This window comes from Marmota monax, unplaced genomic scaffold (assembly GCF_021218885.2).
Source record: "Marmota monax isolate L192 unplaced genomic scaffold, Marmota_monax_Labrador192_F-V1.1 WCK01_AAM20220418_F8-fsc00346, whole genome shotgun sequence".
NCBI classification, from domain to species: Eukaryota; Metazoa; Chordata; class Mammalia; order Rodentia; family Sciuridae; genus Marmota; species Marmota monax.
In genome coordinates this window covers 442,194-465,064 of record NW_026692698.1, presented here as the reverse complement: position 1 = coordinate 465,064, position 22,871 = coordinate 442,194, and the positions used below count along the sequence as shown (strand labels likewise).

Genomic DNA, 22,871 nt, shown 5'->3' with positions numbered 1-22,871 from the left:
TGCCCCTTTCCCCTGCCTGTCATCCCCTCTCCTCACTTATACCTGTTCTCTCTTGGCTCCCTACCTCTGCCCATCCCCCAGCAGACCTCCACAGAAGTTAGGAGATTGGCTCCTATGGTTCCTGCCATGGAGTGCCCCTCTGTAGGATCAGGAAGTATAGACCACTGAACACACTAGCCAGGACTGAAGCCCCAGCTGTACCTCCTGGGAAGAGGCAGCCTTGTGGCTGATGGGGACCTCTCCGCTGAAGAGTTCAGTTTGAGGCAGGGGAACAAAGAGGTACTCAGTGGGGTGTCCCCTTTGCTTTATTTAGCATAGTGGGGGTCTAGCTCAGTAGTAGAGTGCTGGCCTAAGTCAGCACTGGGTTCCATCCCCAGCACTGCAAACAAAACCAAACCCTCCACACTAGCACTTTACAGGTATTATCTCACTTGGTCTTCAACCCATGAGAGAGGTATTGAACTCATTTTACAGATAAGAACAGATTCAGGGTTGGAGTTGTGGCTCAGTGGCAGAGTGCTTACATGTGGGAGGCACGGGGTTTGATCCTCAGCATCACATAAAAATAAACAAAACAAAGATATTAAAAAAGAAAAAGGGGCTAGGATTGTGGCTCAGTGGTAGAGCACTTGCCTAGCAGGGGTGGGACCCAGGTTCCTCAGCACCACATAAAAATAAAGGCATTGTGTTGTGTCCATCTACACCTAAAATAAATATTTTTAAAAGAAAGAAAGAAAAGTAAACAGATAAAGGCCAGGTCACAACCGGGCTTTCTCCAAACTTGAGTCCACCTAACTTCCACTGCTGCAGACTTCCCTTGGGCATCCAGACAGTTCTAGTATGCAGGCAGTCCCCTGGATTTGAGGCGTGACCCCGTGTTATCTCCCTCTGCTGGATATCTGTCTCCACATAGGTAGAACTGGGGCTCCGAGAATTGTCCTGATCATTCACCTGCTGCGCACCAGCGCAATGCAGCCGCCACCCCTGCGCTATCCCCTGCACATCCTGTGAGGCAAAGGAGGGCGCGAGGAGACAGTAGCAGACAAAGCCTTTATTTCGGGGCTGCAGGAGACGCACCGAGCTCAGGGTCCTCCGGTTCTCTGGTCCCAGCTGCCTCGGCAGGCTGGTCTGCGAACACAGCACGGTGCATGGCGGTCACGTAGCTGCAGCCACTGGGGTCCTCGAGGCGCAGCCGGGACAGGGGCAGGAAGCGCTCCGTGCTGTAGTAGCGCAGGGATGGCTTTGGGGCACGCAGCGCAGTGAGGAAGACCTGCGGGGCCGGAATAGAAGCGTGGGCTTGGATCATGGTGTGCCTCCCTCGAGTCCCTGAGAGCACTCACCTCTGTCACCTCCTCTGGGTCCTGCGCCTCACGGATGATCTGCTCGCAGTGGCGCTGGTAGAGTGAGAAGAGGTGGCGGGTCTGGGCATCTGTGTGGTTCAGCGCCCCTCCCGGGCCGCCCTCTAACTTTTCATAGAAGGCGGTGTGCACTGGACCGCACTCGATGAGGCTCACACTGCGGACAAGAGCGGCGAGTTGGCGGAAGCGGACATCAGGGCTGGCCTGGGTCCGCGGAGAGGAAAGCCGCTGCGCGCGCAGGCTGCTTTGCATAACCGAAATGTTTGCGAAGCGGCTGACTGCCGGAGAAGTGCTCCCGTGTCCACCTGAGGCTTCGAGGGAGACTTTAGTCTGGGTGGGTAACTAGAACGGTGTGACCTCTGTGGACCTATGCTTTTCCATCACAATACCGACACCTTAGTCGGCAAGTGAATGAGATCATGTGTGTCAAAGGCCCAGCACAGTGCCCGCCACACAACCATCGGAGTCTGGGAAGGAGGGCCAGGGACCCACTGGAGAGCGACCCCAACAAAAATCCCGGGCTTGGGTTTCCAAGGGTTCAGAAGTTTCAGGTGACTTACTGGACTCCAAAGGGCAGCAGCAGAACCGCCAGACTCTCGCACAAACCCTCAAGCGCGAACTTGCTGGCGCAGTACACTGCGTTGAAGGGAAGCCCTTGGAAGAGAGGTGAGGTCGCTGAGTTCTGCAGCTCAGACCTGCGTCCAGGCGGGGAGCGGCCTGGGGAGGCCCCGCCCCTTCTACTCACCCATCAGGCCTCCCACGCTCCCGGTCACCAATATGCGGCCTGAGCGGCGCCGCTTCATGTCCGGCAAGAAGGCCTGCAGTGTTCGCACCGTCCCAACCACATTCACGTCCAGCACCGAGCCCACGGCGCCCAGCCCGTGGGCCTCTAGGGGTCCAAGAAGACCCCGTCCCGCGTTGCACACTGTAAGAAGAGAGACCTGCCCTATGCGACCGACCAGTCACCGACCGACCAGTGACAGCCCCAGACTATCCCCTGGGGTTCCCTGTGCTTGGGGCATTCTGATTTGGGCTCTGGAAAAGGATGGCTCTTGTACACATTTCGCGGGGGAGGCTCACCCAGCACATCCACACGGCCCTCGGTCACGCGTGCCCGGGCAGCAGCCACAGAATCTGAGTCCCTCACGTCCAATTCCAGCGTCTCTAGCGAGTCGGAAGGGCATCCCCGGGCCCGGGCTGCCTTCCACAGCTGGCCTTGAGCCCTCAGGTCCCTCAACGTGGCATACACTGAAGGTTTGGGAGAGGATGAAGATTTGAATGCCCTGCTTACCTCTAGGGGAAATCTATCCATGCTGGCCCCTCTTATACCTTTAAAGCTCCTGGACGGGTCCGAAGCCAGCCGAAGGGCCAGGTGCAGGCCGATGCCGGAGGAGCAGCCAGTGATGAGCACCACGGTGCGATCCATGGGGAGATTCTTGAGAAGCAGCTCAGGAGTAGCAGGTCAGGAGCAGCAGAGTCCTAGGCGCAGGTCTCTGGGCTGGATATCACCTGCTTCACCCCGCCCCTGCCTGCAGTGCCCCCACCCCTTGTTGTGTCTCAGAGGCAATCTCAAGGCTGAGAACTCCCCTGACCGGCTCTCCCCACCCTGCTCTGGATCAAAGCAGAGAAAAGGCCACTGATTTAACACCAAATTTCCCTAGTTGCTGGTCAGAGGGAGGGCAAGCAGGAGGGCACTGAGCAGCACCATGGGTAGACTTCCTGGATATGTCTGTGTCCTAAGGGACAATTTTCGTTACCAAAGTTTGCTGCTTTGCTGTAAAAGTAAATGCTTTGGGGGGGGGGTTCTCAGTACAAAGGCCGGGGGTTAGTATTAAGCATAGGAGGCAAAAGGGAGGTGGGGAGAACTGGCCCCACACCAGGGTCCATGCTGTAGCCCAGACATCTTGGCAGTGACTTTTTCATTCTGACAGACCCAGGCTGATTCATGAGTTTATTATATTGACAGAAAACTTTAATCCCAATTTACGGATGATGGTAAAGGGCAGTTCACTTCCCTCCAAGCTACCCATACCTGCCCTCACAGCAGGCCTTGACTCCTCCAATGGCTGGGGCTATCTTGTGACACTATCTAGCTCCAGGCTCTAGAATCTGTCCCAGCCTGGAGTTTGGGAAGAACTGGGCCCCAGGGATGGTCAGTCTGTCACAAAGAGCCATTCACCACCCTGGGGTAATATTTGAGGAAGACCTTCTTGGTTAGGTCCACAGTATCACCTTGAGGCTGACTGGAATATCTCTTTTTGCTCAGAACAAAGGACTTCTCCAGCTGGAAGACATTTTTGTCAAACTCCTTCTGTTTAAAAGGAACACTCTGAGCCAAGCTGCCTGCCAGTGTCTCCAGGAAGAGGCGCCAACGTGGAGCATAGTAATCTTCTACCAGTCCCGCCAATTGTTTGTTAGCGTAATCTAGGATGTTGCCCTCTGGACCCCACAAGGTCAACTGATAGAGGCTATTCTGCTCATAGAATTGGGCCTCAGTCTCATTGACTGCCATTGCCCGGGCCTGCTCCAGCCAACTGCCCAGCAAGAAGCGTTTGTCAGTAGCTAGCACCTCATCCAGTACAGGCAGAAGTTCATAAGCTAGGATGCCTCCAGCCTGCAGTAGGAGAATCAGGTCCTTCTTCCTGTAGGAGATCTTCACCTCCTCATAGTACAAGCTGACCATCTCTTGGATTGCCTGGCGGGTGATGTCCACCAAGTCATAGCGGAAGGCCAAGCTGGTGGTTAGGTTGGGTGCTGCTTTCAACAACAGCCGCCAGGCCTCAAACACATCCGATCGGTTGTACCAGACAGTGGTATTTATCTTTAGGGAAGGCCGCTTGACCAGTGGGCTGCGATTGTGCCCAACACAGGCCTTACCAGAGCAGTTGTAGACACTTCTGAGCAATAGCTTCCAGGCTTCCTTTGCATCTTCCTGAGACAACCCATACCGCCGGTCAGCAAAGCCAGTCACCCACGCCACCAAATCTGGTACTGGGTCCTTTCGCCAGCCCAGCTCAGTCATGAGGGTATAGACCACTTCATTCTGGCCAATGCCCTCAGGAGCTATGCCAGTGCCTACCATGGTGGAATTGGGGTAGAGGCGTGCAGCCTGAGGGCCTTGGTTCACAGCCTCCAGGGATCCAAATAGGCCATGGTTGCCCCCGAAATTATGCAGCATGCACCAGATGAAGGGCTGGCCATAGAAGGAGTCTGTGCGGCTATACACAGGCTGGTTCTCGGCAAACAGGTCCAGAACCAGGAGACGGCCCAGGGGCACAGCCCTCAGCACAGCCTTGACCTGGTCAGGCCCCCAGAACTTAGGCTGGTGCTGGAAAAGCCAGCCTTGGAGCAGCCACACGGCATCAGGATCCGCTGCAGTGGTGGGAGTGGGAAGGACAGACAAGAGGGGTGATAAGAGGAGAAGGCCAGGGGAGTGCTGAGCCCATTCTACAAATGATGAAAATGGAGGTCCAGAGAAGGCAAATGACCCTGTCACAGGGGACACCTTCCCCCTCTGGCTGCCCCATGGGGACATATATGGGGACACACCACTACATATTTCCTTCCTCATCCTACCTCCCCCCTAACTGGGATCTCCAGGATAGTGACTTCTTGCTTCACAGGCATTAAAATTGAGATGTTAAGACATGGACTCCTGGGCCCCAGCTTCTGAGCCTTGATTCAGAAGTTCTGGGTTGGGCCCTAAAAATGTGTATATCTGGGGCTGGGGCTGGGGCTCAGCAGCAGAGCACTCTCCTAGCACATGCAAGGCCCTGGTTTGATCCTCAGCACCACATAAAAACAAATAAAAGGTATTAAAAAAAATGTGGGTATCTGGGCTGAAGTTGTGGCTCAGGGGTAGAGCGCTTGCCTAACACGTGTGAGGCATTGGGTTTGATCCCTGGCACCACATAAACATAAGGGTACTATGTCCATCTACAACTAAAAAAAAAAATTGTTTTTAAATGTGCATATCTGATAGTGCTATGGTTTGGATATGTTTTGAGTATAACTCCCAAGGGTTCATGTGTTTAAAATTTTATCCCCATTACAAGGTATTAAGAAGGTGCAAACTTAATCCCATTATGGTGTCTGCAGATGAGGATTTGGGAGTAAGCCTTTGGGATTTCATTGCAGTAACTAAAAGTGGACCAATAAGATAGGCTCCAGGGTGGGGCTCATGCCACTGGTTCTAGACTACATTTGCAGCAGCTCTGTTCAAGGAAGACTGAGCCAACCTGCTCCCTTCCTGGCTAACATGTAGACCTCCATTAAGCCATTCCTGCCTTGGGCCCCTTCTACCCATCCTTACAAGTGGCAGGAAGGAGCCTGGGGTTCACATTTGTGAAGCAAGATGGATACCTACTAGTTTGGGGTATAAGCCCCAACACTGGCCTGCATTACCTGCTTTAGCAATGAGGGAGAGATCAAATCAAATCTTTTCAGTAGTTAGCACTTAGTGATTCTTTACAGGCCAGGCATCATGTACCTATGAATTAGTCCCATTGTACAGATGAAACAACTGAGACACTGGGAGTGAGGTAACTTGTAAGTTACCAGGGACTATTAGTGTCAGGGTTTGCACCCTAGTTATCTCGCTCCAGAGCTCATCTCTCAACCACAATGGGATTAAATGAGATGGCATGTGTGCCTGGGAAACTGTAAAGGGCTGTGTATTACAGTGAGGGGTAGCCCCAGTCTCTCCTCCCATCCCTACTGACCTCTGCCATCCCCATCTACCTGAAGGTCCAGGGGTCTTCCCTTGCCCACCTCCCCAGGGCACCGTACCTGCGATCATGGCCTCATAGACAGCAGTGGTGATTGCAGCAAGGTAGGAGGGCTGTGAAGAGGGAGGTTGCATCTCATTGAAAGTGTCAGCCCCGTAGATGTGGTTGGTACCAAACTCTTTGCTCAGCTCCCATAGGAAGAGGCTCCCAATAAGGGGGAACATGGGGTCTTCTGGAGCCAGAAGGTAGGGGCAGGAGTAGGAGCAGTTGAAATGTCCCCAACTGCTCAATCGGGTGACATTCATCTGTGGGAACACCCTAGTGGAGAGCAAAAGCTCAGAGAATTACTGGAGGCTGACATAGCATTCCTCTTGGCCCATAATTCCTTCCTTACCAGTCTAATTTATCTCTAGTTCCTGGAGTGCATCTTTGTTTCTTGTGCTTCTTCACACACACTGCCCCCTGCCTGGGCATCTTTTCCTCTTCCCTCCTTGCTTATCCTCTTGGTTCTTCCCCACTATCCTTTAAGTTTTACCTGTCTGGAAAGCTTTTGCTATCCCTCCACCTCCACTGGCTGAAATTTTAAACACATTCCTTGTTCAAGATAAGGCTCAGTACTGCTTCTGCCCTGAGCCCTTTCTGGCCCTCTTCCACAAGAGCCAGTGTACATTCCTGCCCTTATCACTGGGTCATATCCCTCTGCTAGCTTATCTCTCCTCAGAGACAGAGCCCAGGGCACCTTCACCACTGCATCCCTAGGGCCCAGCAGACAGCAGTATCTGGCAGACTTGCACAGCTGGACAAACATCACAAAAGGAATGAGGTTCCTGCTATCACTCACAGTGCAAGGGAGGCCAGCAGTGTGAGTGGTGGGAACCAGGTGTTTGTGGGCACGAAGGAGGCCCCTGGGGGTGTTGGCAAGGCTTCCTGAATGAGGGGATGTTTCAGTTCGGCCTTGAAGACTTTTCTAGCCACAGGAGAGGAGTGTATAGTACAGAGAAGAGGAAAAGAGACCAGTGTATCCCCTACTACCACTAATTAGAGCAGCTGCTAGCAAACACTCTGCCAGGTCATATTCACACCCAAACCCTGATGGTAAAGGTGGTAAGGATCCCATTTACAAGTGATGAAAATAAGGCACAGGGGAGTCATGGTAATCCATCCAAGGTCACACAGTTCGTTGGTAGCAGAGGCAGGAATCAAACCCAGGCCTGCATCCATAGCTTCAGTATTTAAGTCATGTTTTAACAGAAGAAAAAACTCCATTGTTGAGCTGCACAGGGAGAAGGGAAAGCCTCACCTGGTGAGAGCCTTGGGGATGTGCCCTGCGAATGCAGGTAACACGGGGATCATGCCAAACGAGCGCATCCGGTCCAGGATCCGATGCTGGGAGAAACAGGAGGGGGGCTGGTGAGCATGACCTCTGCAGCCCCATGGGGGTCCCTTACTCACTCAGGACACAGTCACTGTGATCTGGTCAAGAGCCCTGAGTCTGGTCAAAAACCACACCCTCCCTAGGTCTGTGACCTCAGCACCAATTCTGCCCCTTCCATTTCCCATTCTTTTTTTTTTTTTTTTTTTTTTTGGTGGTGCTGGGGATTGAACCTAGGGCCTGCTACATGCAAGTCAAGCACTCTACCAACTGAGCTATGTCCCCAGCCCCCTTTCCCATTCTTTTACCTGTAAATAAATCTGCTTGAGGTGCCAGAAGCGGGACAGGGGGCCACCCCAGGTGTGCAGATTGCCCATGCGCCCCCAGGCCAGGAAGGCAGGACCAGTGAAGTATTCATTGATTTCTGACTCTGTCAGGCCCAAGGCCAGGTACACCTGGGGAAGAGGGAGATCCCTTCACATATAAATATATTCATTGACATTTGCCAACTGATTCATTCAACAAACATTCACTCATTGCTTCTCTGTGCTGGAAGCTACAGTACTAAGTCAAAATTGGACCACAATCTAGGGAAAACAGATCTGAGTTCACTAAGCTGTCATCTTTGATGTATGGGTGAGGAGATGGGACACAAAGGGGTTTTCCCAAAAACCAGGAAGAAGTCTTAGAAGGTTTCATGGAGCAAAGTTCACCAGATGGAAGGGAAAAGAGCCAGAGCACTTGGAGGTTCCCTTGGAGGCAGATCGAGACTGCTAATATGGGAGAATCTACAGGATCAGGAGACTGGTCTGGGGTGGCGGGTGGTAGGGGAGAGAAGCCCTGGGTTCATCAACTGTTTTAGCATGATGCTGGGGTCTAGCTCATCTCAGGAATGGAAGCCTCAATTTCTGAGGTCTGGACCCATTGTGCACTCCACAAACACTTCTGGAGCCCTTATTCTCTGTATGCCTGACACTGCTGGCCAGGGGCAGATGGACAAGTGGGGGACGTGTGGTGGACAGTAGAGTGTGGATGGGCTAGGTGGGCACGCACCCGCTGCCAGATGGCCTCCTGACCATTCCAGGCCAGTGCCAGGTTGATGCCATTCAGTGCCATCCAGTCAATCTCTTTCTCCCAGCGGGCCCAGTCCCACCACACGAAGGAGTAGCTTTGTGTGCACACATTCTGGTAATAGCGGTACCTGCAGGTGGAGGCAGGAGTTGAGTAGGTTACTGGGGGCAGAGAAGATATTTCCTATCCCTGAGTGTCCATCACCTGGAAGAGCTCAGAGATAGTCTGGCTCTGGAATAACTCCCCTGGCACCCAGTGGAATTGGGGAAGAGTTCCAAATGTGGGCCCTCTTCTGTTTCTTTCTAGGATCCACCCCAGGTGGAGCTGAGGCTTGAGTAGTTGAGTTTCTGAGGTGCCTGCCCACTAGTTCCCAATACTCTAGCCTGGCAGATATTTGTGGGAACATATTTCATTCCCATTCAACACTTTCAGAGCCCCAGCTATAGTGTCTATGTGGCAAAGTTGGTCCTTGACTAGGAAGTGGAGGGTCCCAGTTCAGGAAGGGGGCTCCCTGCCCCACAATCTGAGGGGGAGGTAGATGTGAACACATCACCTTCATGCAGTGTAGCAAGTGCTAGAATAGAGGTCTGTGAGCAGGGTGGACGTCATTCCTCAGTCAGCATCTTCAAATAGAGTGTAGGGAAGGAATGAAATAAAATTTGCCCATCACAATTATGCACCATCATAGTGCAAACCCTCACAATCAACACTGCTGGGGGACATCACTGTTTCCATTTTTCAGATGGGCCAGCTGAGGCTCTGAGAGGCTGACATAAGAACGCATGGCTGTTAAAGGTGAAGCTAGGATTTGAAAGCAGAGCTATTGGACTCGAAGGCCACCAATTCCTTCTCAGGCTTTCAGTTTTCTGCAGCTCCAGCCCATTGTTGGAGTGAGGCGAAGGGTAGGCGCCCCCAGGGCTGGAGGCTGGAGGCAGCTGCCCCGGAGGCGGTCGGGACCCATACCTGTGGGGCGTGGTCTCAGCCAGCTCTTCCGGCACCACAGGCAGCGGCTGTGGTAAGTGCAGCTGAGAACCCGACCAGACCACCTGGCAGCCACAGAAGTCGCGCAGGTAGCGGTGCAGCCCGGCGGCGGCAGCCACACCCGTGGAGCCGCGCACCTGCACGCGCGCTCCGCCGCCGCCGCTCAGGCGGTAGGTGTCCAAGCCCGACTCGGTCGCCAGGGCGCGCTCCACAGACACCGAGAAATCGGCCGCCGGCCCGGGCCCCAGCAGCCGGACCACCAGCGCCCGCACGACCGACTCCTCCCGGGCCTCATCGACCGAAGAGCCCCCAACCCCTGCCAGAAGCAGGAACCCCAGAGCTGCGGCCACCGTAGCGGCCTCCATGGTCTCATCATGGCGGCGCCCAGCCAACAACCAATCCGGGCTCGGGACCAGGATAGCGGAACAGCGGGTGTCCAATCAGCTGTGGGCCTCCGGCCACGTGAAACTTAGGCTGGCACTCCGGTTTGCTGCCGGGAGACTCTGCTTCCGGGCCCAGACCCACCCCCTGAGAGTTGTCTTCTGACTACTTGCGCGTGACCCCATCAAACTCCCAGGGCCGCTCGGGGCGCGCTGCCCTTCCCAAATTGCCTTCAGGTACAGCGCGGGTTCATCGGCAAGTCACTTCCCTTCCGTCCAGCCACCCACCCTTTAAAAGAAAAAATGGGGGTGGGGGACGTGTTCCGTGGCGCACTCCTGTAGTCCCAGCCACTGGAGAGGCAGAAGCAGGAGGATCGCAAGTTTAAGGCCAACCTGGGCAGTTTAGACCAAGTCTCAAAATAGATGAGAAAACTGGGGGCGGGGTAGAGTTGGGGAATGAATCTAGGGCTTCACGCTTGCTGGCACGCAGGCGCTATTCCATTGAGATACATACCCAGTTCCCCTCCTACCCAATAAATATGAATTTGGAGATTATTTTTTCTTTTTTAAAATTTATTTATACATTACCAGGGATAAATAAAACTCAGGGCGCTTAACCACTGATCCACGTCCCCAGCCCGTTTTTAAATTTTTTTGTTTTGAGACAAGGTTTCGCTAAATTGCTGAGACTGACTTTGAACTTGCAATCCTTCTCCTTCATCCTTCCGAGCTGCTGGGATTATAGGCTTGCGCCACCATGCCCAGCTGAAATTTATTTTGTATTAGACACTGCCATAGCTACTAGGTACTAGCAAAATACTAATAGATGCTCCCCACCTTCCTTACCTGGGGAGACCTGGATACAATATTTATGTTGGAATTTCCTTCATGGTTGCTACGCTGTAAAGAAGTGCAGGGGAACCTAGCCTAAGGCTTCCAAAAGGCAGCCACGTTTAATCTGAAACCCAAGCATGAGTAGAACTTGTCTAGGAGAAGAGGTAAAGAGGAATGCATAGAGAAAGCACCAGGGAGTTAAAGAACATGGTGATTTTTAAGGAACTGAAAGGTCAGGTGGTTAAAGGTGGGCATAGGAGGGCACTCCATAGGGCCCTCAAAGGGCAGCAACAGCAGACACAGTGGCACACATCTGTAATCCCAGCTACTCCGGTGGCTGAGGCAGGAGAGTTGCAATTTAGTGAGTCCCTGTCTCAAAACATTAGAAGGGCTAGGAATGTAGCTCTGTGGAAGTCACCCTTGGGTTTGATCCCCAGGAATGGAAAAAAAAATTAGAAGGTGGCAGCAGCACAGACTTGCCTTCTTCATACAGATGGGAAACTGAGGGCCAGAGGAAGTGACTTGGGCAAGATCCATAAGCAGTAGTAACAGGGAACAGACAGACATGAGTTGTGGGAACATGAGGTTAAGGGAATAGTTTTTAAAATGGGCCCCATCAGCCAGGCATGGTGGTGCACAGTGATTTGGAAGACAGAGGCAGGAGGATCACAAGTTCAAAACCAGCCTCAGCAACTTAGCGAGACCCTGTTTCAAAATAAAAAGGGCTGGGGCTGGGGCTCAGTGGTTAAGTGCCCCTGGATTCAGTCTCTGGTTCAGGGTAGAGGGGGGGAAAGGCCAAATGTGCTGACCTCCAAGTGATTTCACTTTTAAAAAACAATTTAGGGGGCTGGGGATGTGGCTCAAGCGGTAGCATGCTCGCCTGGCCTGCGTGCGGCCTGGGTTCGATCCTCAGCACCACATACAAACAAAGATGTTGTGTCTGCTAAAAAAAAAAACCTAAAAATAAATAAATAAATATTAAAATATTCTCTCTCTCTCTCTCTCTCTCTCTCTCTCTCTCTCTTAAAAAAAAAAATTAGCTGGGTGTGGTACTACCTGTAATCTGCAGGAGAAATGTAAGCCCGAAATAATGCTGTTAAGAGGAACAAAAGTAACCCTCAAGTGGGGGACTTTTGTGACTTACACATATAGGATTCCAGAATTTAGGGAGATAAGGATAATTCCCTCAACCATAGAATCTGTTACGAACAGGTTCCAATTAGAATTTGTCAGCATGGGCCAAAGTGGCCTAGAGTTGTCTTGGCAGTGGGGACTTGAAAGTCAAGAGGTAGCTAGGTGCAGTGGTACACGCCTGTAATCCCAGCAGCTGGGGAGGCTGAGGCAGGAGGATCACAAATTCAAAGCAAGTTCAGCAAAGGTGAGATGCTAAGCAATTCACTGAGACCCTGTCTCTAAATAAAATATAAAATAGGGCTGGGGATGTGGCTCAGTGGCCAAGTGCCCTTGGGTTCAATCCATAGTACCCCCGCCCTCCAGAAAAAAAAAAAGAGGTGTATCTAAACCTGGTGTGGTGGACCATGCCTGTAATCCCAGCATCTCTGGAGGCTGAGGCAGGAGGATCACAAATTCAAGGCCAGCCTCAGCAATTTAGCAAGGCCCTAAGCAACTTAGACCCTATCTCAAGATAAAAATAAAAAGGGCTGGGGATATGGCTAGTGATAAAGCCCCTCTGGGTTCAATCCCCAGTACCAAAAAAAAGTGTGTCTAGGCAGGAGTCTCTTGAAACTTTCCTGGGGCCCCAATAAAACTAGAGGGAGGAGGAACACACTATCCCTCTCCTCTCTGAGAGGACCCACTCTCTCCCTTGAGAGTGTCCCCTTTTCCCCTTTCCTGTTCCTTCTAATGAATTCATGCCTGTTACTCTGAATGACATATCTGAAAACTTTCTGAACTGATTGCAAGAATCAGGGTTTGAAGAGGGGGGGTCTCTGCTGCCTCAGTTTCCCAGCAGACCCCAGCCCTGTAACAGTAGCAGAACAGCTCTGGGACTAGAATTATTTGGAATTCCTGGTTCCTTGAGCAGGGTTCTGGCCACTACTCCCCAGACAGTGCCACTTCTCAGACTGCCTGTCTGGACAGGGAGGGTTTAATGGCTGTGTGAGGCAGAGCGTGGTGGGCTCTTGGGAAAGACATCTGAGTCCTTTGGAGGCATAGTTGATTTTGGGGATAATGGCTGTGTGAGGCAGAGCGTGGTGGGCTCTTGGGAAAGACATCTGAGTCCTTTGGAGGCATAGTTGATTTTGGGGGATTGTCATCATAGGAGTGGAGGAGTTTAGGGACAGGGAAGGGGTTTGAGCGGGGTTATATAGTGCAGAGGAACCTGAAAGAGGACATAAGAGCCCACTGAGTGTGTCTACTCCTCGCTGCAAACAAAGCTGCAATGCCCTACTCAGTCTGGCTCAGCAAGCAGCTGAGGTGTGGCCCCTCCTCCTATTCAGTTGCTAGAATATGGAAGTTTCTCAGTCTTCCCCAGGAAGAAGTTCCAAGACTACCCCTGAGACTTCTCCCTGGGCCACCTTCTATTCCCCCCTCAAACCCCCCTTGGCTCCAGGTGAGATCTGTTAGACTCTCCTCCTTCGGGTTCTGTTTCACCAGCATTTCTGGATCTTAGGGAACATGTAGATGGTGGGGTGAGGATTGGGCTGCTGGTCTCCTGTCAGACTAGTGCCTCTGTGTCAGGTCTGGATTCAGCCAGGTGGTAGGGGGTTGGCTGGCAGGGACAGCAAATTGGGACCACCATCCAGGGGGCCTAAGTCCATGGTTGCTGGATCAGGAGTGCCTCTTGTCACACTCCCACCACCACCAGAATGACACACACACATTCTTAGAGGCTGGGAACTCTTGTTTTAGTAGAGGGCTGACTTCATAGATTAAGATACATCTCCAGGATAAAATATTAAGCATTCTCTTGAAAAAAAAAGGAATATGTTGCTGAGTCTCAGAAAATGATACCCCCAAATATGCTGCTTTGGCGCACTGAGTGCTTTGATCTAAAGAACATTGGAAGGGCCTCAGAAGCACAGGCTCTTTTTCTTGTCTGTTTTTGCAGTGCACAAAGTCTTTTTTCCTGATCTTCTGCCCTTCTCTCTCCTCCCCTTTCTCCACCAAGGCAGGGGAAACTCTTCCCCAAGGTGGGTTATAGAAACTGATACCCATTGCCCCAGAAGCCAGCCATAAAACCTGGAACTATTACTCTTTCCCCTGACTTAATTTTTTCTTTCTTCCTTTTTTTTTTTTTTTTTGTGGTACTAGGGATTGAACCCAGGGGCACGTTATCATTGAGCTACATCCAACCCTTTTTTTAAAAAAATTGAGACAGGTTCTTGGTAAGTTGCTCAGGCTGACCTCAAACTTGTGATCCTCCTGCCTCAACTTTCAGAATCCGTGGGATTACAGGCAGGCCCACCATACCTGGTGGTCTTCCCTTGTTTTTCTTTATAAGAGCTAGCCATAGAAAAATTATCTACATACAATGTCTGTTAATAAGTCATAAGACTCTCCTTCCAGAACGGGTGTTGCTCCGTACTATAGGAGAAAGGAATGCTACACGGAGGCCAAGAAACTAGACAGATCTTGCTGGGTTTTCCTTTCCAGTCTTACCATTAGGTTAGACTCTTTTGTTCAGTCACATTTCTACTTGGTCATCCACTCTTCATCAAATCTAAGCATAAAAATGAGCCACTTATTTCTGAAGGCTCCTATGTCACATAAACAACTTTTTTTTTTATGGTACTGGGGATTGAACTCAGGGGCACTTGACCACTGAGCCACACCCCCAGCCCTATTTTATATTATTATTATTATTATTATTTTTTAAATATTTATTGTTTAGTTTTCGGCGGACACAACATCTTTGTTTGTATGTGGTGCTGAGGATCGAACCCGGGCCGCACGCATGTCAGGCGAGTGCGCTACCGCTTGAGCCACATCCCCAGCCCAGCCTATTTTATATTATTTAGAGAGGATCTCACTGAGTTTTTAGCCCCTCGTTTTTGCTGAGGCACGATCCTCTGCTTCAGCCTCCCAAGCCACTGGGATTACAGGCATGCACCACCATGCCCAGCTTGTCACACAAAACTAAATCAAAAATAAAAGAAAAGCATAAATCAATTATGCTTTTCTTTTATTAATTAGTCTTTTGTTATAGATAGGACTGTTGGCTATGCTTTTTTGTGTGTGTGCGTGTGTGTGGTGCTGGGGATTGAACCCAGGGCCTTGTGCATGCAAGGCAAGCACTTTACCAGCTGAGCTATACCCCCAGCCCTTGGCTATGATCTTTCTGATGGGCAAGGAAAGATATCACATCTTTCTTCCCCTACAACATGTGCTAGTTCAGAATGTTCTACAGAATATATTTTTAAAAGGTTGGGTGTGGTGACCCACATCTGTAATTCTAGCAACTTGGGAGCAGGATCACAAGTTCCAGGCCAGTTTTAGCCATTTAGCCAGACCCTGTCTCAAAATTAAAAAAAATAAAAAGGACTAGGGATATAGCTCAGTGATAAAGCACCCCTGGGTTCAAACCCTAGTACCAAATATATAAATGAATGTGTGTGTGTGTGTGTGTGTATACATATTAATTCAAGCTGGGTGTGGTGCACCCCTATAGTCACATCTACTTGGGAGGCAGAGGCAGGAGGATCCCTTGAGCCCAGGAGTCCCAGACCTGGGTATCAGTGAGATGCACCCCCGCTCAAGAAAAAAATAAAAACAAAAAATATCAAGCTAATGAGTATAGTACACTACAATTGTGTTACAAATAAACAAACAAGGGCTGGGGCTGTAGCTTTGCAGCAGAGCACTTGCCCACGTGAGACACTGGGTTTGATCCTCAGCACCATATAAAAATAAACAAAGGCGGGCTAGGGATGTGGCTCAAGCGGTAGCGCGCTCGCCTGGCATGCGTGCAGCTTGTTCAATCCTCAGCACCACATACAAACAAAGATGTTGTGTCTGCAGAAAACTAAAAAATAAATTAAAATAAACAAAGGCAATCTGTCCATCTACAACTCTAAAAAACAAACAAACAAACAAACAAACAAACAAGCTGGGCACAGTGGCACATGCCTGTAATCCCAGCAGCTCGGGAGGTTGAGGCAGAAGGATCATGAATTTAAAGCCAATCTCAGCAAACACGAGACAGTAAGCCACTCAGTGAGACCCTGTCTCTAAATAAAATACAAAATAGGGTTAGGGATGTGGCTCAGTGGTTGAGTGCCCCTGAGTTCAATCCAGGTGCCAAAATAAATAAATAAACAAAAAACTACTGTGAAAGTGCTGGAGTACTTGATCACTGAGAGTGGAAGACTTGCTTATTTATAATAGGGCCCTTTTTACTGTTTGATTCTTTTACCATGTGACACATTTTATTACTCTTTCAGTTAATGTGTGAAACAAGCTGCCTGGGGGCCCTGCTTGCTCTCCATCTCATCTGTCTTTTGTCCCTGGCCAGCCTGTTGCTCTGCCCACACACCCCAGAATAGTCTCAGGAGTGCTTCTTCCTCTGCCCTACCAATCCAGTTACTTGCCGATCAAGTCCAGCTAGGAACCCAGCCCACTTGGCCTGAAGAATGAGTTCTCCCCTGTCTGGCCATTAGGGGGCAGCCTAAACCTAGGACCTGCCTTGTGGTCGCTGGAAGCTGTTGGGGGAGCAGGGGGCACTCCCTGAATTGAAGGGCAGAGACTGCCAGAAAGCTTTGCATACCCATGCCATATGCCTTATACCCAGAGCTCCTGGAAAGTAAAATGTGTAGTCCCATCCAATGAAGGTGGTGATGGAATTGTCCCTTATCTATGATGGCTGGGACTCCCCAAGACCAGGAGGCCCATGTGACCCTACCCTACACTGATTCTAAGGCCTCAGATGGCGGGTATTTCCTGAACAAAAGTACAGACCAACTCATACGTTTGGGGTTCGGGGATTCTACAGGAAAAGGTGTTATCCTTAAAAACAGGAGCAGTGGGGGCTGGGTTTAGTGGTTGAGGGCTTGCCTAGCATCCATGAGGCCCTGGGTTCAGTCCCCAGTACCACAAAAAAATTCAGGAGCAATAGAACCATCCTGTTCCTTACCCCCACCCAGTATTCCGGGACTTTCTGCAGACTCCAGCTCAGCCCATGGTCAGTCCATCTTTAGCTGGCTGTGCTGCAAACAGTCCAAGGCCACTATATTCTGAGAACTCATACCAAGGACCAATGGGGTATGCTTCCCCTAAGTTCTTATCAGCCAGACAAGAGAGGAATTTCTTTCCAGGGAAATGCTGGGCCTCTTTATCTTCCACTTTGTTGAGATTACATGCAAAAAACTTTACCAATTTAAAATATACAGTGAAGTGGTTTTAGAATTGTGCAACCATCATCTTTTTTTTTTTTTAGTTGTAGTTGGACTAACACCTTTATTTCACTTATTTATTTTTATGTGGTGCTGAGGATCGAACCCAGGGTCTCGCACGTGGGAGGCGGGCACTCTACCGCTGAGCCACAACCCCAGCCCGCAACCATCATCTTAAGGCTAACTATATTTTCCTCATCCCCCAGAAGAGACTCCTCCCTCAACTGCAGTCTCTCCAACGCTTTTTTTTTTTTTTTTTTTTTGGGTGGCACTAGGGATTGCACGATGCATGTTCTACCATTGAGTTATATCCATGGTCCTTTATTTTTTTATTATTAATTTTTTAGTTGTAGATGGACACAATACCTTTATTTATTAATTTTTATGAGGTGCTGAGGATCCAACTTAGTGCCTCACACATGCTAGGCAGTGCTTTACCACTGAGCTACAACCCAGCTCTCGTTCCTTTATTTTCTAAGACAGGATCTTGCTAAATTGCCCAAGCAATTCTCTTGCCTCATCCTCCAGAGTTGCTGGGATTACAGGTGTATGCTACAGGTCTGTTTAGCATTTAACTGCCAGACTGCTTTCCAAAATAGCTGTTCCATTCAGCAGTGAGCTAGGGTTTCAACTTCTCACAAACACTTGGAATTGTCTCTCTTCAGTGGATGTGCTATGGTATCTCATTTTGATTTGCAATAAACCTGTGAAAAGATGTTGAGCATCTTTTGACCATTGAAACAACTTATTTGGGGGGCTGGGGATGTGGCTCAAGTGGTAGCATGCTCACTTAGCACTTGGTTCGATTCTCAGCACCACATAAATGTAAAATAAAGATATTGTGTCCACCTTAAAAAAAACTAAAAAAAAAATTTTAAAAAAATGAAACAGCTTATTTGAAGAAATGTCTAATGCTTTGCCTGTTTTAAAAAATTGTCTTTAAACTGAGCACAGTGGCACATGATTGTAATCCCATCTAATTGAGTGGGTGAGACAGGAAGATCACCAAGTTTGAGATTTGAGGCCAGCCTGGGCATGACCCTGTCTCAAAAATAAATAAGGGCTGGGGTTGTAGTTCAGAAGCAGAGCACTTGCGTGAGGCATGTGTGAGGCATTGGGTTCAATCCTCAGCACCACATAAAAGTAAATAAATAAAATAAAGGTATCGTGCCCATCTACAACTAAAAAAAATTTTTTAAAATAAGTAGAGAAAAATTTAAAAAGTAATAAAAAGGGCTGAGGATATAGCTCAGTTGGTAGACTGTTGGCTCACATGCACAAGGGCCTGGGTTCATCCCCCAGCACCACAAAAAATAAAAAAGTAAAAAGGGGTAGAGATGTAACTCAGTGGTAAAGCTCCTTTGGGTTCAATCCCCCTACAGCCAAGGGAGGGAAAAGTCTTTATTCTTGGTTTGGAGAGTTATTTATCTTTATTTATTTTTATGTGGTGCTGAGGATTGAGGAAGAGTTATTTATATATTCTAAGTCCCTTACCATATGTATGATTTGCTGCAAATACTTTATTCTTTTCTCATACAAGTGGTTGAACCCAGGCCCTTGCACATGCTAGGTGAGTGTTCTACCACAATGCCCCCTCCCTATCCCCTTTTTAAAAAGTGTGTCTTTATTTTTGAGACAGGTTTTTGCTAAACTGCCGAGGCTGGCCTCAAACTTGGAATCCTGCCTCAGCCTCTGGAATTATTAGAGGTGTTTACCACCATACCCAGTGTTCTTTCCATTTTCTTGATTTCTGACCTTTAAAGCACATCTTATCTACATTTTTATCTTGTTACTTGTGCTTTGGGTGTCATATCTAAAAATCAATGCCTAACTCAGGGTCACCAAGATGTGCTCCTATGATTTCCTCTCAGGGCATTTTGGTTTTAACTCTTACATTTAACTGTATTTTGAGTTCATTTTTGTACAGTATGAGGTAGCAGTGCAATTTGTTCCTTTGTATGTGGATACCCAGTATTAGGACCATTTGTTAAAAAAAAAAAAAAAGTTTGTTCTTCACCAAAATACCTCGGTCCCTCTGTCAAGTCACCGGAACATAAACGTTGAGATTTATTCCTGGACTCTCAATTCTATTTCATTGATTTTAAATATCTATTCTGATTAGGCCTTTTTGAGGCAGTAACAGAGCACAGGCGAAAAGAGCTCATTGACCAGAATTTTCATCCTAACCCTTTTATCTGAGGAGCCTGGGGTGGGCGTACTTCAGAGGCAGATGCACTGCTATTGGGGAGTAAAGGTTGAGGCTAGAGTGAGATAAGGACCAAAAAGTGAACAGTATGTCCTGGTTCCTCCCACCCATCCCTGAGCAGCAGATGTCAGATTGCACTTTTTGTGAGGCCCCAGCCCTGGAGGAATGAGGAGGGAGAATGTGTAAACCTCACAGGACAAGTTAGGAGGGGAGAAGGGCCCTTCTTGTGCAGCGGGGTTCCCTGCAAGGTCCTGCTGGCTCTTTGGCCTGCTGCCTGCCTACCTCAGCATTTCACATTCCTCAGCTTCCCTGAGAAACCCACGCAGAACCTCCACTTACACCATGACCAATTACTCCAGGGCTCAAAACAGCCAGGCCTCTGAGCCCAGAGAGCACACTTGGAGAAGGGAGAGGTCAGATGCCCAAACCCCCTCCTCCCCATCCTGTTAGAATATACAGTGAGGGAAGAAAAATTGAAGCCGGGCTTCCCTGTCCCCTTCATGCCACTTGCAGTGTCTGCAAAGCTGCCTTGGCTCATCTGAGCGAGCAGCCACCTGGGAAACTTGAGATAAGGTCAAAATTTCACAAACTGCCCAGTCAGGGCCATGGCAGCTGTGGCCTCTGATCGGAAATAAAAGCAGAAAAGCTGGCAGGATGCAGAGTGTGTGGGGCACCAAATGGACTCAAGGGCTGAACCCAGAGCGACACAGGGGCTGTGAGCACAGACACAGGCAGCCTCACTGGAGAGTCAAACACATTTTATTCAGCACAGGAATGTCTAAAGAGAGGGGCCTTGGGTAGGGTTCCTGACCAAGAACTCTGCTTCAAATCCCACTGTACACAGAATAAAGATCACCACGTGAACCAGGGCACAAGAGGTGTGGGGCTTTGTACAAGATCTGTGTCAGGTCAGAATAGGCCAGCACACAGTGAAGCAGGGGCAGGGTGGTCCATGTCCAGGGCCAGCCCAGCCTAGAAGAGTGTGTGAACAGCTCTCTGTAGCTCACTCAGAAACACCAGGGTGGGAGGAGGGCATGAGTATGGCTGCTTCAGGGTATTACCTCCACCTCGAAGGTTGTGGGGATGAATTTAGCTAGAGCAGCTCAGGATGCTGCGCCAGCACATGATTTGAAGGCCCCAGCCCAAGGGCGTGCAGGGGTGATGGGTGTGGTTCCTTGGCAGGGCTGTGCAACTCTTACTGGAAGCTCTGCCAGTCAGCTCCAATCAGCAAACCTTAAATAATGCTGACCTTCCCTGCCTAGGCCTCCCCTCCTGAGACCAGAGGTCAGTGTGGAAGTGAGAGAGAGCACTACTGGACAGAGCAAAGTGGCCTGCAGGCAGAACCAGCCTTGATGACTGTAGTCCTGTACTCAAGACATCATGATCAAGGGGTAGGGAAGGTCTCAGGTTCTCCACCAGGAAAGAGCTTGAATCTGAGCTCTCTGCCCTGAGGGTGTGCTACGGGCAGGGCCTGAGCAAGGCCTGAGCAAGGCCTGGGCAGTAGCCAATCCAAGGGAGGGAAGCCTGTTGGTGTGCCAACCAGGACCTCTGTTCTGTGCACTCCCAGCTGTCCTATGTTGTACTGGGTGCAAATGGGGGTGGGGTGGGGTGGGAGTGTAGCATGGAGGTTAGGAAGATGCTGCTGGGTATCTTGAGACCCTTGAGGATAACAAAGAGAAGTCACTCAAAATGGCCAGTTAGGTCTAGCTGAATTCCTGATTAAAAAGCATTGGAGAGGGGGAGGCAAAGAACAACACATTTTCCTGCATCCATCCCTGCTAATCTGAGTAGGTCTTCTTAGAGCATTCCCCCTGGAAGAGAGCTCCCCTCCAGTACCCAGCCAGTAACTCCAGTAGCAGGAGTGGAGGACTCAAAAGTGTAGATGCCAGTGGCATGGTTGCTCCTTCCATCAGGAAGCCCAGGGCTCAGAGCATGGCATGCCTGCACAAATCAATTCACCACCAGGGGGCGAGGAGAGCCATCTCTGGCTGGATGGAGGCTGGGAGGTAAATGCTGGTGCCCAGTTGGTATAAGTGCCAGCCAGAGCCCAACTTCTCTAAAACATTCATACCCGACACACAAAGCTGGATGGTGAGAGACCCAGGGAAGCCAGCTCCTAATGATTTGGCTGGAGAAGGGGGTGTGGGTGACACAAATGCCCTGGTGTCCAGGAATCACAACCAACAGGCAAAAGGAACACAGCTAATCAGTGTGGAAGGAGGCAGGGAGGGGACCAGGGTGCATGGTCCCACCAAGGGCTTACTCATCAAACTTCCCTTCCCGAATGTGTTCAAAGGAGAAGGGTAGGAACTTGAAACCGGTCCCACTGTAGAATTTATTCTGGAACTCGACCCTGGAAAGAGGGAAAAGAACAGATGTCATCCCACAGAAACTTCTGTTTGTTTTTGAGAAAATATCTTGCTATAGTGCCTAGGTTGGCCTCCAGCTCCTGGGCTCAAGCAATCCTTTTACCTCAGCCTCCCCAGTAACTGGGATAACAGGGATACGTCACAATGCCTGGCCCATAGAAACCTCTTGAAGCTTTTTGGGACTTCCCAGTAGACCCAAAAAGATGTGCTGTGCCTACCTTCCTCCAGGCCTCACATTCCTGGGTGCACTTGTGAAAACTCTGTTCTCAGTCCACTTCCCATAGTGTGGAAACCACTTTTAAAACCCAGATCTGCCCTCATCAAGAACTCAATATAGGATGAGTGGACAGGGAGTTCCTCAGTTCCTGTTCTTGTGTTTTCCAGAGGGTGTTTATGCAGAACTCTTTGTAGAGAGCCACATGCAAAAAGCATCAAGTTGGCTTGAGTCTCTAACGGCAATGAAGTTCATGAAGAAGGGTCCCCCATGGGCCTTCCTGGAAAGGGCTTACATAAACCACCTCTAAGGGAAGCCCCTTCAAGGGTCCCTGGGCCAACACCACTGTTCTTGTTTGTTCCTTTTCTTCGGAGGAGGAAGGAGAAGGGGGGCTTGCGAGTGAATGCTGAAGGCTTTCAGTTTGAGGGCGGAAATTCCTAGGAAAGGGGGGAAGTTAGGAGGGGAAGTCTTCTCAAAGCAATGGCAAAAATATTCTCCAACCACAAAAACATCTGAGAAAAAATTCTTCTCTGGGGACCAAAAGGAAAGACAGGGTCTTAACTCCCTTCCCAGGCAGTGAGGCGACCATTCCTGCAGCTCTCCTTGGGGCCCTTTCTAACTCAGAGGGGCAGGAAGAAGCGGGAGCAGGGCTGCCTGGATCCTTTCCTCCCCCACTCGCCCTGGAGGGCTGCCCAGCAGCCAAAGCACCACCAAATATGGGCAGAAAAATGCATGATTCAGATGATAAAAAAGCCAAGGAGAGTTGCCCTGAGGCACAGTTTCCACTTGGTACTTTGTGACACCACAACCCTGCAAGAACAGGCAGGCGTGGGGACTGTGAGGAGACAGGTGACGGGAGGGTGCAGGGCAAAGGCTTCAGGAAACTTTAAGGCTTCAAGAATCCTTTAGTTCCCTTGCTTATCCTCTGGCCTCAGCCACCGCTTGCCCTCCAAGCCAAGGCGGCAAGATTTAAACAGGGAGTGGGAAATGGCCAGTGACACTGGGGGTT

The 22,871-nt window shown here is 50.0% G+C and overlaps 3 protein-coding genes across 8 annotated transcripts in view; all 3 read right to left on the bottom strand.

Moving 5' to 3' along the window:
* Window positions 1-1,031: 1,031 nt before the first annotated feature.
* Window positions 1,032-3,154, bottom strand: Hsd17b1 (hydroxysteroid 17-beta dehydrogenase 1). The gene is made up of 6 exons (XM_046446568.2): window positions 2,688-3,154; window positions 2,439-2,606; window positions 2,104-2,283; window positions 1,919-2,012; window positions 1,341-1,515; window positions 1,032-1,270 (listed from the first exon to the last, which is right to left on the bottom strand). Exons 1-6 carry the CDS (start codon window positions 2,782-2,784, stop codon window positions 1,052-1,054), a joined length of 933 nt encoding a protein of 310 aa, XP_046302524.1. The 5' UTR covers window positions 2,785-3,154; the 3' UTR covers window positions 1,032-1,051.
* A 141-nt stretch (window positions 3,155-3,295) lies between these two features.
* On the bottom strand, window positions 3,296-9,898 carry Naglu (N-acetyl-alpha-glucosaminidase). Its single transcript, XM_046446563.2, has 6 exons — window positions 9,492-9,898; window positions 8,511-8,658; window positions 7,766-7,912; window positions 7,386-7,471; window positions 6,147-6,403; window positions 3,296-4,730 (listed from the first exon to the last, which is right to left on the bottom strand). The coding sequence occupies exons 1-6, from the start codon at window positions 9,872-9,874 to the stop codon at window positions 3,520-3,522; spliced, it is 2,232 nt and encodes a 743-aa protein (XP_046302519.1). The 5' UTR covers window positions 9,875-9,898; the 3' UTR covers window positions 3,296-3,519.
* A 10,122-nt stretch (window positions 9,899-20,020) lies between these two features.
* Atp6v0a1 (ATPase H+ transporting V0 subunit a1) overlaps window positions 20,021-22,871 on the bottom strand; it is a 57,871-nt gene continuing 55,020 nt past the window's right edge. For all 6 annotated transcript variants that reach the window (XM_058579946.1, XM_046446558.2, XM_058579948.1 and 3 more), the window contains one exon: window positions 20,021-21,632. In XM_058579946.1, coding sequence (XP_058435929.1) covers window positions 21,539-21,632 — 94 coding nt within the window. In that variant the 3' untranslated portion in view covers window positions 20,021-21,538. The remainder of the gene's footprint in view (window positions 21,633-22,871) is intronic.

What these genes read in the sequence shown, in the direction of transcription:
- Hsd17b1 (XM_046446568.2), bottom strand. Translation starts at nt 2,784, where the DNA reads ATGGATCGCACCGTGGTGCTCATCACTGGCTGCTCCTCCGGCATCGGC. An exon ending in CCCGTCCAGGAGCTTTAAAG is followed by an intron (nt 2,607 to 2,687) that starts GTATAAGAGGGG and finishes CCAAACCTTCAG; the next exon opens with TGTATGCCACGTTGAGGGAC. An exon ending in GAGCGTGGGAGGCCTGATGG is followed by an intron (nt 2,013 to 2,103) that starts GTGAGTAGAAGG and finishes CTCTCTTCCAAG; the next exon opens with GGCTTCCCTTCAACGCAGTG.
- Naglu (XM_046446563.2), bottom strand. Translation starts at nt 9,874, where the DNA reads ATGGAGGCCGCTACGGTGGCCGCAGCTCTGGGGTTCCTGCTTCTGGCA. An exon ending in GCTGAGACCACGCCCCACAG is followed by an intron (nt 8,659 to 9,491) that starts GTATGGGTCCCG and finishes CTCCACCTGCAG; the next exon opens with GTACCGCTATTACCAGAATG. An exon ending in ATCCCCAAGGCTCTCACCAG is followed by an intron (nt 6,404 to 7,385) that starts GTGAGGCTTTCC and finishes GCTCTCCACTAG; the next exon opens with GGTGTTCCCACAGATGAATG.